Here is an 11,771-nt window from a genome sequence, read left to right on the forward strand (position 1 = left end):
TGTTGATATTGCTTGTGTACTTCATAATCCAAGATAGGCAGAGGAGGGGAATTTTTTTCAGTCCAGAAAAAATGCTCATCCCTTCCTCACAACATTTTGCCTGTGAAGAGAGACTGTGCATAAGCCTCAAGTCTGCTTAGTGATGGTAAGTCAGGGACAGTGAGAAGAAGGGGGATCTTGTTGTGAGGACTGAGGAGGGAAGGAGAGGAGGGGAGACAGGAAGTTCCTAGGCCAGCTGAGGTTTTTGTTTTGGTTTGGCTTTTTGCTTGTTTGTTAGCTTGTCTTGGTGGTGGCCACCTCGGGAGTCCTGAATGGATCTAATCTAGGGCTGGGGAATTCAGTGCACCCATTCACCTCAAAACCCACTTTGCCTCTCTTAATCTGGGCAGATCTGGCTGACCAGTCACAACTGAGGATCTAGTCCGTCAGCAAGTGGGTGGGGAATTCAACCCCCTGGGAGAAGAGTTGCTGCAGCGTTGGAGGAGGGCAGAAGGCGGGGTAAGTTTGGTTAGAAACTCTGTAATTTCCTTTTTTACTTTCACAACAATAGTGCAGAATACAGAATGGATGTCCTCTTCGTAGCCATCCTTGCTGTGCAACTTATCCTAGGTAAGTTCACTTCTCTCCCTGAGCTCTTGGACCCGGTCTTCTATCATAAGTGGGGTGGGAGAAAAGAAAAATGAGGATAGGGTGAGAGGCGCAATTTGATGGAGAGTGATAACACCCATCTGTGCCAGAGTCCAGTTGGGGGCAGGGGGAGGGACCTGGAACACAGAGCCAGGAAAAGGGGAGGAAAGCAGAGTCCTGTCAAAGAAGAGACAGCTGATGCGGATGGAGCCCCAGATACTTGGAGGTCCTAACAAGAGTGACCTTAGCTCTCCATCACCAGAGTTGAGTAAGATGGAGAGGGACTCCAGAGAGGGTGGAGGAGAGAGGTGGGCTCCTGGAAGGTGGGGCAGTCTGAAACTGGTGAGAGAAGCCGGGTTATCTTCTTTCCCAGAGGACTGGAGAAAAACCGATATATTAGTAAGGAAACAGAAATGGGGGGTGGTGGCCTTTAGGGTAGTAGAGAACTGGCTTCCCTCCGGGAGAGAGTCCCAAAAGTAGCTTGGCTCCTTCCCTCCTTTGTTCCCAGACTGCCAGGTACTCTCATTGTTTCCTTTTCCTCCAGACTCGGGTGTCATTGCCTGGGACTTGGGGAGAGCATTCAAGGAGCTTAGGGAAACATGTAGTTGGAGGCCTGGAGTCCTTGATCTAATCATGCCAAAGCCACATATTTTTAGTCCTGGGAAGGAAGAAAAACTAATGCAGATGGGTCATTTAGTCCAGCTGACTCATTTAAAGAGAGCGGATGTTAAGTGGCTTCTTCAGGATTGTTCTGCTAGTTAGCGGTGAATCCGGAACTAAAACCCAAGTCCAAAAGCCTAAGATGTGTGTTTGTGTTATGTGTGAGACACACCAAGAAGAGAAGGAGGGCTCTCACAAATCCAGTACGGTGTGCAGAGTACTGGGGAGGCGATTTGGAGTTCTTCTTTGCTGGCACCTCTGCTTCCTACCTTTTTAGCTTTAGCTCTCATTTTGGGTTTACAGAATGTGAAGGGATCTGTTTTCTCTCTAGGAGTTCCTAAATTGAAAGGGCATGGAGTAACAGCCCTCATCATAGATATGGAGCCCCAAAGACTGAGGAGGGTTTAGAGGCAGTGAGATAGTAAGACCCTTGGAGGGGGAGGCAGAGAGAAAAGAAATTGATAGAGCTGAGGTCACCTTCTGGTGGCCTTTTCTTGCTAAGGAGTTCCAGATGCTCCCTGACTTCTAGTCCTTGTCCCCATAGGACAAGAATATGAGGATGAAAAAGGACTGGAAGAGGAAGATTATTATCAGGTGATCTATTATTACACAGTCACCCCCAATTATGGTGAGTATGTATAAGGCTCTGAGCTATAGCAGGACGCACAGAGGTTTTGGGGAGATTTAGTTCTGAGACTTTGCCTTTCTCTTTGCAATGGGAACAACTAGATCAGAGAGAAATTAGGCTATGAGCAAAGCCCTTATCAAGCCTCATAATGTTATTTCTCAAGCTAGTGATTTTCAATTCTTTGGAAACCTGCTGAAACAATTTGAAGATTTTCAAATTTGTAAATTATTTTCAATACCAGTTTGAAAACATAAATGCAGATACATTCAAAAACATTTTTAACATTCAAGTTCATTAGAATTAGATTACACCAGCAAATTTTGCAACTTGAGCAAGTTAAAGTATTCTGAGCAGTTTCTACCTCCTTCCATTTCTTGACCTACTGCTACCTTTTTCATTTGTCACTACTGATTTTTTCTCCTCCCCAGATGACTTCGGTGCAAATTTCACTGTTGATTACTCCATGTTTGAATCTGAGGACAGACTGGTGAGCGACCTCTACATCTCAGATGGTCGGGATAGTTAACAGTTAAAAAAAGAACTGGGCAATGTCGAAATATAAATGATTAGCAGGAATGGAAATAAGTTAGTGAAATGGGACTGGGAAAGAGGCCCAAAGCAGACATGTTAACCACAGTTAGGGAAGAGAATAAAACCAGAACTCAGTAGGTTTGCGAAGACATTGAGAGGGAGGGGCACACCTTAGGGAAGAGAATAAAACCAGAAACTCTGTAGGTTTGCGAAGACATTGAGAGGGAGGGGCACACCTTGACTCTGGGGAATTGGTGATGCGATCGGGTACATAATCTATGCAAACGTAAAGTAGGGAGGATCCCTGAGCTTAAGTTTTGGGGGATGGGGGGGTGCAGGAGAGAAGGAGTCTAAACAGAAAAACTTTGAGGATGTTGGATGGAAGCAATGATAACTTTGTGTTTCTTGATCCTACTGAGGGCAGAACAGGCTGGATAAGGAGGTAAGGGAAGCAGCAGAGACTACCATTAGTCATGAAACAGAAGGTGCAGACACTCAGAAGCCGGAAACAGTGAAACCAATGACAACGGAACCAGTAAGTGGGTTGGGGATGGTGGGGCAGGGCGGGGTGGGGGGCAGTGGTGGATCCCAGGGCTGGTGACAGAGAACAGAGGGAGGGCTGAAATAATAGGCTTCGGTGGAAGAAGGAACCAAATAACTAATATAGCAATGCAGGTGTCTAGCTCAGCTTGGCCATCATACCTCTCGCTGAGATTTTGTTTAGTTGCTTTTTTTTCTAAAAAGATTTATTTATTTATTTATTTAAGAGAGAGAGAAAGAGAGAGAGAGAGCGCGCCAGGGGAAGCAGGGATGAGAGAATCCTCAAGCAGATTCCATGCTGAGTGTGGAGCAGACATGGGGCTCTCAATCCCAGGACCCTGGGATCATGATCTGAGCAGAAACCAAGAGCTGGGCGCTTAACTGACTGAGCCACCCAGGGGCCCCTTCATTGAAATTTAATACTAACCCTGTATTCAGAAAACTGGAAAGATTTGGTGCAGTTAAATGTCAGTTCAATAGTACTTAAATGTGTATGTAACCTATGACCACCCACTGTGAAGGATTCTGCTGATGATGGAAAGGAAATCTATGATGTTTTTGATAAAGTATTTATAAAATTCAATTCACACTTACAAAACATTTAGGACAAAATGAAGAGGTTCATAACCATGTTCAATTACATATATATCTGAGAGCATCTGACATGGGCAAGTGTTTTAGTCAGTGGAAGGACAGAAATCAGAATACACTGGAGTTGCCTCAAAGACTCTTAGAAAGTGAGATATACTTTGAAGAATAGGTAAGCTTTTGAGTGGCAGTAAATTATGAAAGTAGGAAAACAATTAGAAGGAAGAATGGCAGATGTAAGAGCTGCATTGGTGAGGGGACAGAATACAGCATGTTTGGTGGATAGGTATGATTGAAGGAGAAGGTGTATGGGAAGGAACAGTAGGAAATTTTTTTAAAAATTAACCTTTACAAGTCTCCTAATATTTGCTTGGTAATTTCACATAGGGAAAGCAATAGGGCTGAATCACAAGAGAATCTGAAGTGTCAGGCTGAAGTCTGGACTTAAAAGCACTTAAAAAGGACTTTAAAAAGGAGTCTAGTAAGTTCTTCAGTGTGGTAAAGATAGAGTGAAAGTGGTATTTTAGAAGAACTATTTCTTATATGCAGGATGCAGTGGAGTGGAGAGAGATGCATGAGATTTACATCATTCTGGAAACAATCCATTAAAGGCTTGGACTAGGGAAATAGCATTTTGAATGGAGAGGAGAAAAATAAATATCTTGAAGAAAATGCAATGAGTAATAAATGAGGAGAGAGTTGAAATAGCTTACAAGTTTCAAATATGGATGTCTGGGAAAATGGCTGACCAAAAGGGGAACTGTGAAAGGTCAGAATGGTTTAGGACTGAAGTTATAAATTAGGTATTTATATAAATTAGGTATTGGCTAAGCTGAATTTATGGTGACAACCCTATGAGGGTATCCTAAAGGTAGCTGTCCTAAAGGTAGCTGACCTACATCAGAGCTACAGTTCTAAGTGCAAAGTCAGAGTTACGAAAGTAGACAAGCTCAATAAAGCCAGTACACAGAAGACCAAAGGCCAATGACTATGCCTGTAGTTAGCAGGAGGAAGAGGAATCAACCAAGGAAATGGAGAAGAACTTATTGAAGAGGTACGCAGAGAGGCAAGTCTGTATTATAGAATCTAGAAGATAAAGTTTAATATAATCAATAAAAAGCAACCAAGAGGCCAAAGAAAAGGAGGTCATTGGTAGCTCCAAAGAAAGAAGTTTTAGAGTGGTTAAGCAAAAGTTAGGTTTTTGTGGAGTTAGAGAGGGAGTACCTTGTGAAGAATGTAAGGGAGAATAAGACCAATTATTTGAGAAACCTGGTAATGAAAAGAGAGAAGCAACAGCCAGAAAGGGCAAGAGGATCAAAGCGTAGCCTGAATATAGTTGAACACAGATGGGAGGAATCAGTAAGGATGGAAAGTTGGTGATTGATGACAAGGACAAGGAAATATTTTAAGGTATATAGTAGGCTCCATTTAGACTGTAAACTCTCTGAAGAAAGGAGCAAGGTCTTAATCACACTTAGAACCCCGCTGTAGCACCTAGCGCCGTGACTAAGCATAGTGTCATGCACATAACAGATAAAAAAATACACATTGTTGAATGGAGCTGACCCTCCCTGGTATGCTCAGGAGGCTGAAAGGCACAGAGGAAAGGACTCATAGTTATGGGGAGGAGAGCTGGATCTTTCTCTAAGCTCGGAAGAAACACTGAGGTTGGTATAAAGAGATGGCTATCCTTCCAGAGGGGGAGGAGGGATGGTAGGAAGGATGACACTGGCCTACCGTGGGGGAATGTCTGTATTTTAGCAGAGTCCAGATCTGAACGATGCTGTATCCAGTCTGCAGAGTCCTGTTCCCCTCCTCCTGTCCTGGGCCCTCGTTCAGGGGGGGATGTATTTCATGTAGAAGGTGAGAGTGCAGCCACTGGCCTTGGGGGAATCCATGAAGTAATTTTTTACAAATATCTCTGGCTAGTGTTTCCAGCCTGGTCAATCAATTCTCTGCTGCTTGAAGGTCAAGGGGTCCTGTTTAGAAAAATCCTCTCTAATTTTAAAGAGGTTTAGGAGATGTTGAGGCAAAGACTTTTCAAATGAGAGTCATTACTTTTTCTGAACTGGGAGAACTTCAGGACCTCCTACAGCAGAAGCAGGTGAAACAGAAGAAACCTCTCCAGATTTCCTTGAGGAATTAAAGCTTGTTCCAGCCAGGAGGTAGTTTAAGATATGGCAGTTGCCAGAGGGCATAGTGGGAGGTGCCCTACAACCTGGCAGAGTCAAGAGGCAAAGTTCAGAGGCAGAAGGGGTGGTGTTTGGTTCCCTAAAGTAGAGGAGAGATGGTGGAGGCAAGAAGGAGGGAAGAGAAGCCTGTACTATAGGAAAGGGATTTAAAATTGGGATTCAAAATAACTATGGGTGAAGAGACTTACCAGAGAAAGGAGTGAGGAGGGGAGGGGACATATCTTCCAGGAGATGAGGGAAATCTAGCCCAGAATATGAAATCTGGGGACTTTTCATTGGTGGGGGGGAGCACGAAGGGCTTCCTGAGCCTCCTGGGCCCCGTATTTTTCCCTTTTTCTTTGCTTTTTTAGGAGAAAGAAGGCTGCTACAACGCTTTTGATGGGGATTTGGGAAGAGGAAATTGGAAGATAAATAAATGAAATAATCTGGTTTCTGTCTACTCCTTCATAAGGGTCTGTTCTAATCTCACAAGGCTAAAGAGAGCACCAGGATATGGGGATTGAAGGGTAGATTAGAAAGGGAGTTAGGTGGCAGTAGAATTAGAGGGAATAGTTAGGACTGTGAATAAACCTGAAATGTAAAGAATGGAGAAGAGCACCAACAGACAGTTAATTTCATCTAATTCTAATATTTTATTACACATGGTGTTGAGACTGTGTTTGGGAAAAGAGAGTTGAGGTTTATGTAGAACACTTTTTTCTTTTTATAAAATAAGCACATTGTTAAACATATGTAAAATATTAAAAACTACTTAGAATAGATCTTAAAAATTCACACCCTCCTCCACTTACACCCCCAACCCCCAACAATGTGCCTTTTCCAGCGCTTAATTAGGGCAGGCAGGGACATACTTTAACTCTCTGTCCTCGAGACCCTAATCAGAACTGGGCTGCCCCCTTGCGGTCTCTTCGGTGCCACAAACTCAATCCCCCCCCCCCCCCCCCCCGCCCCGGTCCCCGAGCCTCTCCTTCGCCGCGCTGTACTTTGAGTACTGCAAGGGGCACTGAACAGTGAATTCCTGACTCTGTCACCTCCGGACTCGCCACCTTCCCTCCTTCCAAGCCTTTCGAATCTTCTCCAGGGAACAAATAAAGGAAATGAAGCTGGACAAAGGTCCATTAGGAAATCAGGGACCTACCCATACTCCGTTCCCTGCGCTAGAAGTCACAGAATTCAGGGCGCAGGGGCCGAGGAGCCCGGATAGAAAAGTCAGGAACAACCGAGTTCGGCTTTGACCTCTAGAGTCGTGGCTGGCTGGCATCTGAGCTGGTAACGTGCGTGGCGGGTTATGTAAGGAAAGGGCCGGAGGAGCCGCCCCAGTGGGAGTGCGCGAGAGGACGCGGTGTTCTCGGCGGCAGTCCCCACCCTCCTCACCCAGCAGGACAGGAGGCACCCAACTTGTAGGAGGAGGAGGCGGAGAGGGTGAAGCAGAAACCCGAGAGTCACGAGGGCCGCGCGGCCCAGAGGGGGAGAGGATACACAGTGGGATACATCCATTCTCTCACTACACGTTGCAGACTCAAGTCGCTGATGGCTTCCACGGGCTGCCCTTGTGAGATGAGGGGCTCAGGGGGGAGGGGAGCTGCGGCGGGGGGGCGCTGCTACCGAGGAGGAGCCCAGAGTCCCACATCGCAACACGCGAGCCGCAGATCTCACAACCAGTCTGCACACTCCAACCGCACGTCTTCTGCCCACCATCATCCTATTTAACGCCACGGGCTCCGCCCTTTTCCTCTCTTTCCCGTCCTCCTCCTTTTCTCATCACCGGGTCCTGTTAGCAAGCCGCATGTAGGGGCGGGGCACGGAATTATTCCCTTCCAGCCAATCGTCATCTACCTGGGTCTCTATTGGCCGAGCCCCTGTAGGCTGTAGCAAATGGAATGTGAACTTCAGTAACAAGAGTCACGTGTCACCGGCTAGACGGCCAATGAGGGTGCGAGGTCTGTGTACGCAGGGGTAAGGCACGTGCCCAGCCGCACGTGTCGGGGAGAGGGGAGAGAAGGGGCGGGACCCAGTGGGAGAGAGGCGGAGGTGGGCAGCAGAGACCCGCAGAGTTAGAGAAAGAGCAGGAGACAGCCTGGGCTGAGCGGACCGGTACGGGTGAGGAGGCTTGCAGGATAAGGAAGCGATCCGCGCAAGAGGATCAGACCCGGAGGGAGTAGGTTTTGGGACCGAAAGCAGATCTTGGTATTGGGAAGGATAGCATCACGTGGCAGACGCGACTGTAGAGGGTCCCGGCTCAGACATCCGAATCAGAAAGATTGGGAAGAGGCGTGAGGGTCCTGTGGGGAGTGGTCCCTACGGGGGTCACTCGTCCCTACGGCTGGGTGGGTTACCGGGGATTTAGGGCTCTCCAGTAGCCCTCACTGCAGGGTCAGGCTGGGAACAGACCTGGCGAACAACTGTCAGGGGATGGTGTCAAGTCGGTTAATTTACTCTGAACAGAGGGGAGGAAGAACAGTCTGTATCATACTGAGAAACTGTTCTGCGGAGGCCAGAGGGGCAGTCCAGGTTCTTAACTGAGGGGGGGCGGGCAGGAGGAGGAGATGACTTTTTCTATTGTCTCTGAGACATGTAATGCTGGGGAGGAGAGAAGAGGTATTACCGTCCCACACAGTACACCCCAGTCTCCCAATCCATTTCCTAATTTCCAGGTTATGCTTACAAACTCCCTCGCTTTGCTCTTCAGTTGCAGGTTCCGATCTTTGGCTACTCCGGGAGTTGCTCTCCAGCCCCTGCTTCTGAACCTATGGATTCTCCAGCTAGCGTTTCCTCCTGTTCTTCCTACTCTCTCTCTTCCTCTTTTTCCACCTCCCCAGTGAACAGTGACTTTGGCCTCCCCTCCGATAGCGAGGGGGAGGACAAGGGGACCCATGACCCCAGGTCCGACCCTGTCGGGCAAAGGGGAGGTTCTAGGCCCAGCCCTGGTCCTATTCGCTGCAGGCAACGGCCCAAGGTTTCCAGCAACCAACATACAGTATCTCACTTGGAACAGCGGGGCTTGGCATCTCCTTTGGCAGGATCTGGGGTCAAAAGATCAAGAGATGGTGAATTACAGCCCAACATAAACATCCAGGGTTGTACCACAGAAGGAGACCTGCTTTTTGCTCAGAAGGTAAGAGAAAGCAGGAGAAAGAAGACAATACTGTAATGACTTAGCACCCAGATTGTTAGTAAGGACCCTATGAAGATAGTGTTGGTTCCCAGATTTGGAGATGGGGAGGAACAGTACTGTATGGGCAATTCTCAGTCCTCTCATAGCCTTTGTCCTGTTTTCCTACAGTGTAAAGAGCTTCAAGGATTCATTCGCCCTCTCACAGACCTACTGAATGGGCTGAAGATGGGTCGATTTGAGAGAGGTAATTTATCTGATTAGTTGCAATTATCTCTGCTAGGTTCATCTCTTTCTCTTTCTCTCAATGTTTTAAATGCGTATTTCTCTTAAATCTTCATAGGATACATTATTACCTTTCTGCATCTGTGATTTAATTTCTTTAGGTGCATTTATTCTAACCCTGTTCTGTCCTTCCTTTCCCTGATGAAACCCTTGATGTCTTTCTCTCTCCCTGACCCCAGGATTGAGCAGTTTCCAGCAGAGTGTGGCAATGGATAGAATCCAGCGTATTGTAGGTGTTTTGCAGAAGCCACAGATGGGGTAAGTTCCCCTGGTTCTTTCCTCGGTACTTCATAAAAAAGGAGATATCTATAATCCTGTCTTGTTGCTTTTTCACACTTAATGGCTTTTCAAAGAAATGTCTTTTTCACAGGGAACGTTACCTAGGAACCTTGCTACAGGTAGAAGGGATGTTAAAGACTTGGTTTCCTCATATAGCTGCCCAGAAGTCATCATCGGGTAATAGCAGGCATCAGCTGACCAAGGTGAGAACTTGTAAAACCGAGGGGGAGGTGGGGAAATAAGGAAACAAAGTGTACCTGCAGAAATGGGTTCCTTCTTCTGTTTTCTCTTGAGTCTTTTCCTCTTTTCCAACAGGTTTCTTTTCAGGGGAGGAGCCTCACCTTCCTACACTGTCTTGGTTCCTGTATGGTTTTTGTTCTGTTTTGTTCTGATCGCTACAAAGAACTCCATGAAGTTTAACCCTATCCTTCATGTTGCAGTTTATCTGCTTTCTGCGTAGATACAGAAGGCTTTTCACCTGGCCAAATGAGTCATGCAAGAAGAGTCCTTAGCTTTTCTCTACAAACCCTTTCTTCTCTGTTGCCCTAAAACTCTTTCCTTCTCCCTCTTTTTACTCCTACCCAAGTATCCTTGTACCAAATCCTCTGGAAGGGTGGGCTTCAAGGACTGGTCATAACAAGTATATCAATGGGAGGGGAGGAGGGCTGTCATGCGTGCATAGAAGGACCTGTGTGGAAGTGACCTGTTTTTTTGTGCCTTCAAATAATAGGATATTTATTATCTCCTCGAATGACAGGGAGGGTAAAATCCCCTATAGATAATGGACAGTCCTTTTTGTATTCTATTAACCATAGTTATTATTGCTGTGGGAATAACTCATTTAAAAATAAGCAGGGGCGCCTGGGTAGCTCAGTCATTAAGCGTCTGCCTTCGGCTTAGGCCATGATCCCAGGGTCCTGGGATCGAGCCAGGAACCCCGAGCCCCATACTGGGCTCCTGGCTCAGTGAGGAGCCTGCTTCTCCCTCTCCCACTCCCCCAGCTTGTGTTCCCTCTCCCACTGTGTCTCTGTCAAATAAATAAATAAAATCTTTTAAAAAAATAAGCAGGAGGATGTTGCCTGCATATTAATTTACATTTAAGAAACTCAAAGGGAAATTAAAATTTAAAATACAGAAATTGGTGAATGATGATTCCAACTAAAAATAGACTTTTAAGAAAGAAGCTCCAAAACGAATTATTTTATAAACAGTGAGAACCTATGGGACTGTTTGTTTTATTTTGCCTGTCTGAATGTCCAGTGCCTGATACAGTGTGTGGTACATAACAAGCCTTCAAGTATTGGTTCAGTAAATGAAAGTATAATTAGGTTATTAAAACTTTTAATCATTGCCTGGCAGAAAATGAGCTGTTGCATAAAACAAGGTATGTTTCCATTATAAACAGAGTCCCCAGGGAAAGAAAAGTTTTAAGCAACCAAGTGGAGTTAATCTGAAAGCTCTCTCACATATTTTTTTTCTTCTTGTCTCCCCTTTCTAGAATTTTCCAAGCCACCACAGTTCCTCAGCTGCTTCCTCTCCTACACCTCGCATGGAAAAGACGGACCAGACACAGCTAGGAGGACGTCTACTGTTGAAACCAAAGCAGCCTTGGCATCTCACTGAATGGCCAACTATGCACCTGACTTGGATCCACACCACTCCAATTTGCAACCCCCCCCTCAGTTCCCCAGGTACCATTTCCTTTAGCCATGGTCCTTTAGGCACTGGAGCCAGCATTGGTGTTATCCTTTTTGTCCAGCATGGAGTCCAGCCCTTCACACACTCTGCCCCAGCCACTCCAGTTCCACCCACTACAGCGTCTCCTGTCATCCCTGGTGATCCTAAGAAACTCTCTGGAGATGGACCTCATTGCCACCATTTGCCAGTAATTCTGCCACCAGACTGGGGCTGTACCCGATCTGGGCCTAGTCTACCCACCATGGCCAGAGAGATGACTGTGGGACATCTAGAGCAGCAGAGAAGCCATCCTTCAGTTGCTCCTGATGTCCATTCTCTCAACCCCTAATCCAGGACTTGAGACTTTGGTTTCTCATTTGTGTAAATATATGTCTCTCTCATCTATTTTTTTTTACTTTTAATATGTGCATTTGTGTTGAGGGAAGAGAAGCCCTTTTTGATTAAAGAAATTTTATACCTAAACAGTTTGTTGATTGAAGGAAGTTGCAACTTTCTGCTCCAAGTACCAGTATCGATCCTCTGAGCTGCAGAGAAGAAAGGGGGTGGGAATGTTTGTGACAGTGAGCTCTAGCAAGTTTTATATATATATATATATATATATATATATATATATTTTTTTTTTTTTTTTTTT

The 11,771-nt window shown here is 45.9% G+C and overlaps 2 protein-coding genes across 6 annotated transcripts; both read left to right on the forward strand.

Annotated features, from left to right (window-relative positions):
- The first annotated feature begins 62 nt into the window (after positions 1-62).
- CUNH1orf54 (chromosome unknown C1orf54 homolog) lies at positions 63-6,195 on the forward strand. 3 transcript variants are annotated; one of them, XM_032843622.1, is made up of 7 exons: positions 66-145; positions 551-609; positions 1,832-1,915; positions 2,344-2,402; positions 2,871-2,981; positions 5,339-5,437; positions 6,117-6,195. In XM_032843622.1, the coding sequence occupies exons 2-6, from the start codon at positions 564-566 to the stop codon at positions 5,432-5,434; spliced, it is 396 nt and encodes a 131-aa protein (XP_032699513.1). In that variant the 5' UTR covers positions 66-145; positions 551-563; the 3' UTR covers positions 5,435-5,437; positions 6,117-6,195. The 3 variants fall into 3 exon arrangements, with proteins under 3 accessions (XP_032699514.1, XP_032699513.1, XP_032699512.1); XM_032843621.1 differs by having other exon boundaries at positions 83-145; positions 5,336-5,437; XM_032843623.1 differs by lacking the exon at positions 5,339-5,437 and having other exon boundaries at positions 63-145.
- Positions 6,196-7,377: 1,182 nt separating this feature from the next.
- On the forward strand, positions 7,378-11,581 carry CIART (circadian associated repressor of transcription). 3 transcript variants are annotated; one of them, XM_032843671.1, is made up of 6 exons: positions 7,378-7,706; positions 8,456-8,881; positions 9,050-9,125; positions 9,343-9,421; positions 9,534-9,645; positions 10,941-11,581. In XM_032843671.1, exons 2-6 carry the CDS (start codon positions 8,516-8,518, stop codon positions 11,466-11,468), a joined length of 1,161 nt encoding a protein of 386 aa, XP_032699562.1. In that variant the 5' UTR covers positions 7,378-7,706; positions 8,456-8,515; the 3' UTR covers positions 11,469-11,581. The 3 variants fall into 3 exon arrangements, with proteins under 3 accessions (XP_032699562.1, XP_032699561.1, XP_032699560.1); XM_032843670.1 differs by lacking the exon at positions 7,378-7,706 and adding an exon at positions 7,762-7,866; XM_032843669.1 differs by lacking the exon at positions 7,378-7,706 and adding an exon at positions 7,766-7,924.
- Positions 11,582-11,771: the final 190 nt, after the last annotated feature.

The sequence above is a fragment of the Lontra canadensis genome, unplaced genomic scaffold, assembly GCF_010015895.1.
Source record: "Lontra canadensis isolate GAN:19392208 unplaced genomic scaffold, GSC_riverotter_1.0 scaffold142, whole genome shotgun sequence".
Lineage (NCBI taxonomy): Eukaryota > Metazoa > Chordata > Mammalia > Carnivora > Mustelidae > Lontra > Lontra canadensis.

Bases quoted from the DNA above. Each gene is read 5' to 3' on its own strand.
- CUNH1orf54 (XM_032843621.1), top strand. From the start codon at position 564: ATGGATGTCCTCTTCGTAGCCATCCTTGCTGTGCAACTTATCCTAG. The intron at 610-1,831 runs GTAAGTTCACTT...TTGTCCCCATAG, and splicing joins TGCTGTGCAACTTATCCTAG to GACAAGAATATGAGGATGAA. The intron at 1,916-2,343 runs GTGAGTATGTAT...TCTCCTCCCCAG, and splicing joins CACAGTCACCCCCAATTATG to ATGACTTCGGTGCAAATTTC.
- CIART (XM_032843671.1), top strand. From the start codon at position 8,516: ATGGATTCTCCAGCTAGCGTTTCCTCCTGTTCTTCCTACTCTCTCTCT. The intron at 8,882-9,049 runs GTAAGAGAAAGC...GTTTTCCTACAG, and splicing joins ACCTGCTTTTTGCTCAGAAG to TGTAAAGAGCTTCAAGGATT. The intron at 9,646-10,940 runs GTGAGAACTTGT...TCCCCTTTCTAG, and splicing joins GCAGGCATCAGCTGACCAAG to AATTTTCCAAGCCACCACAG.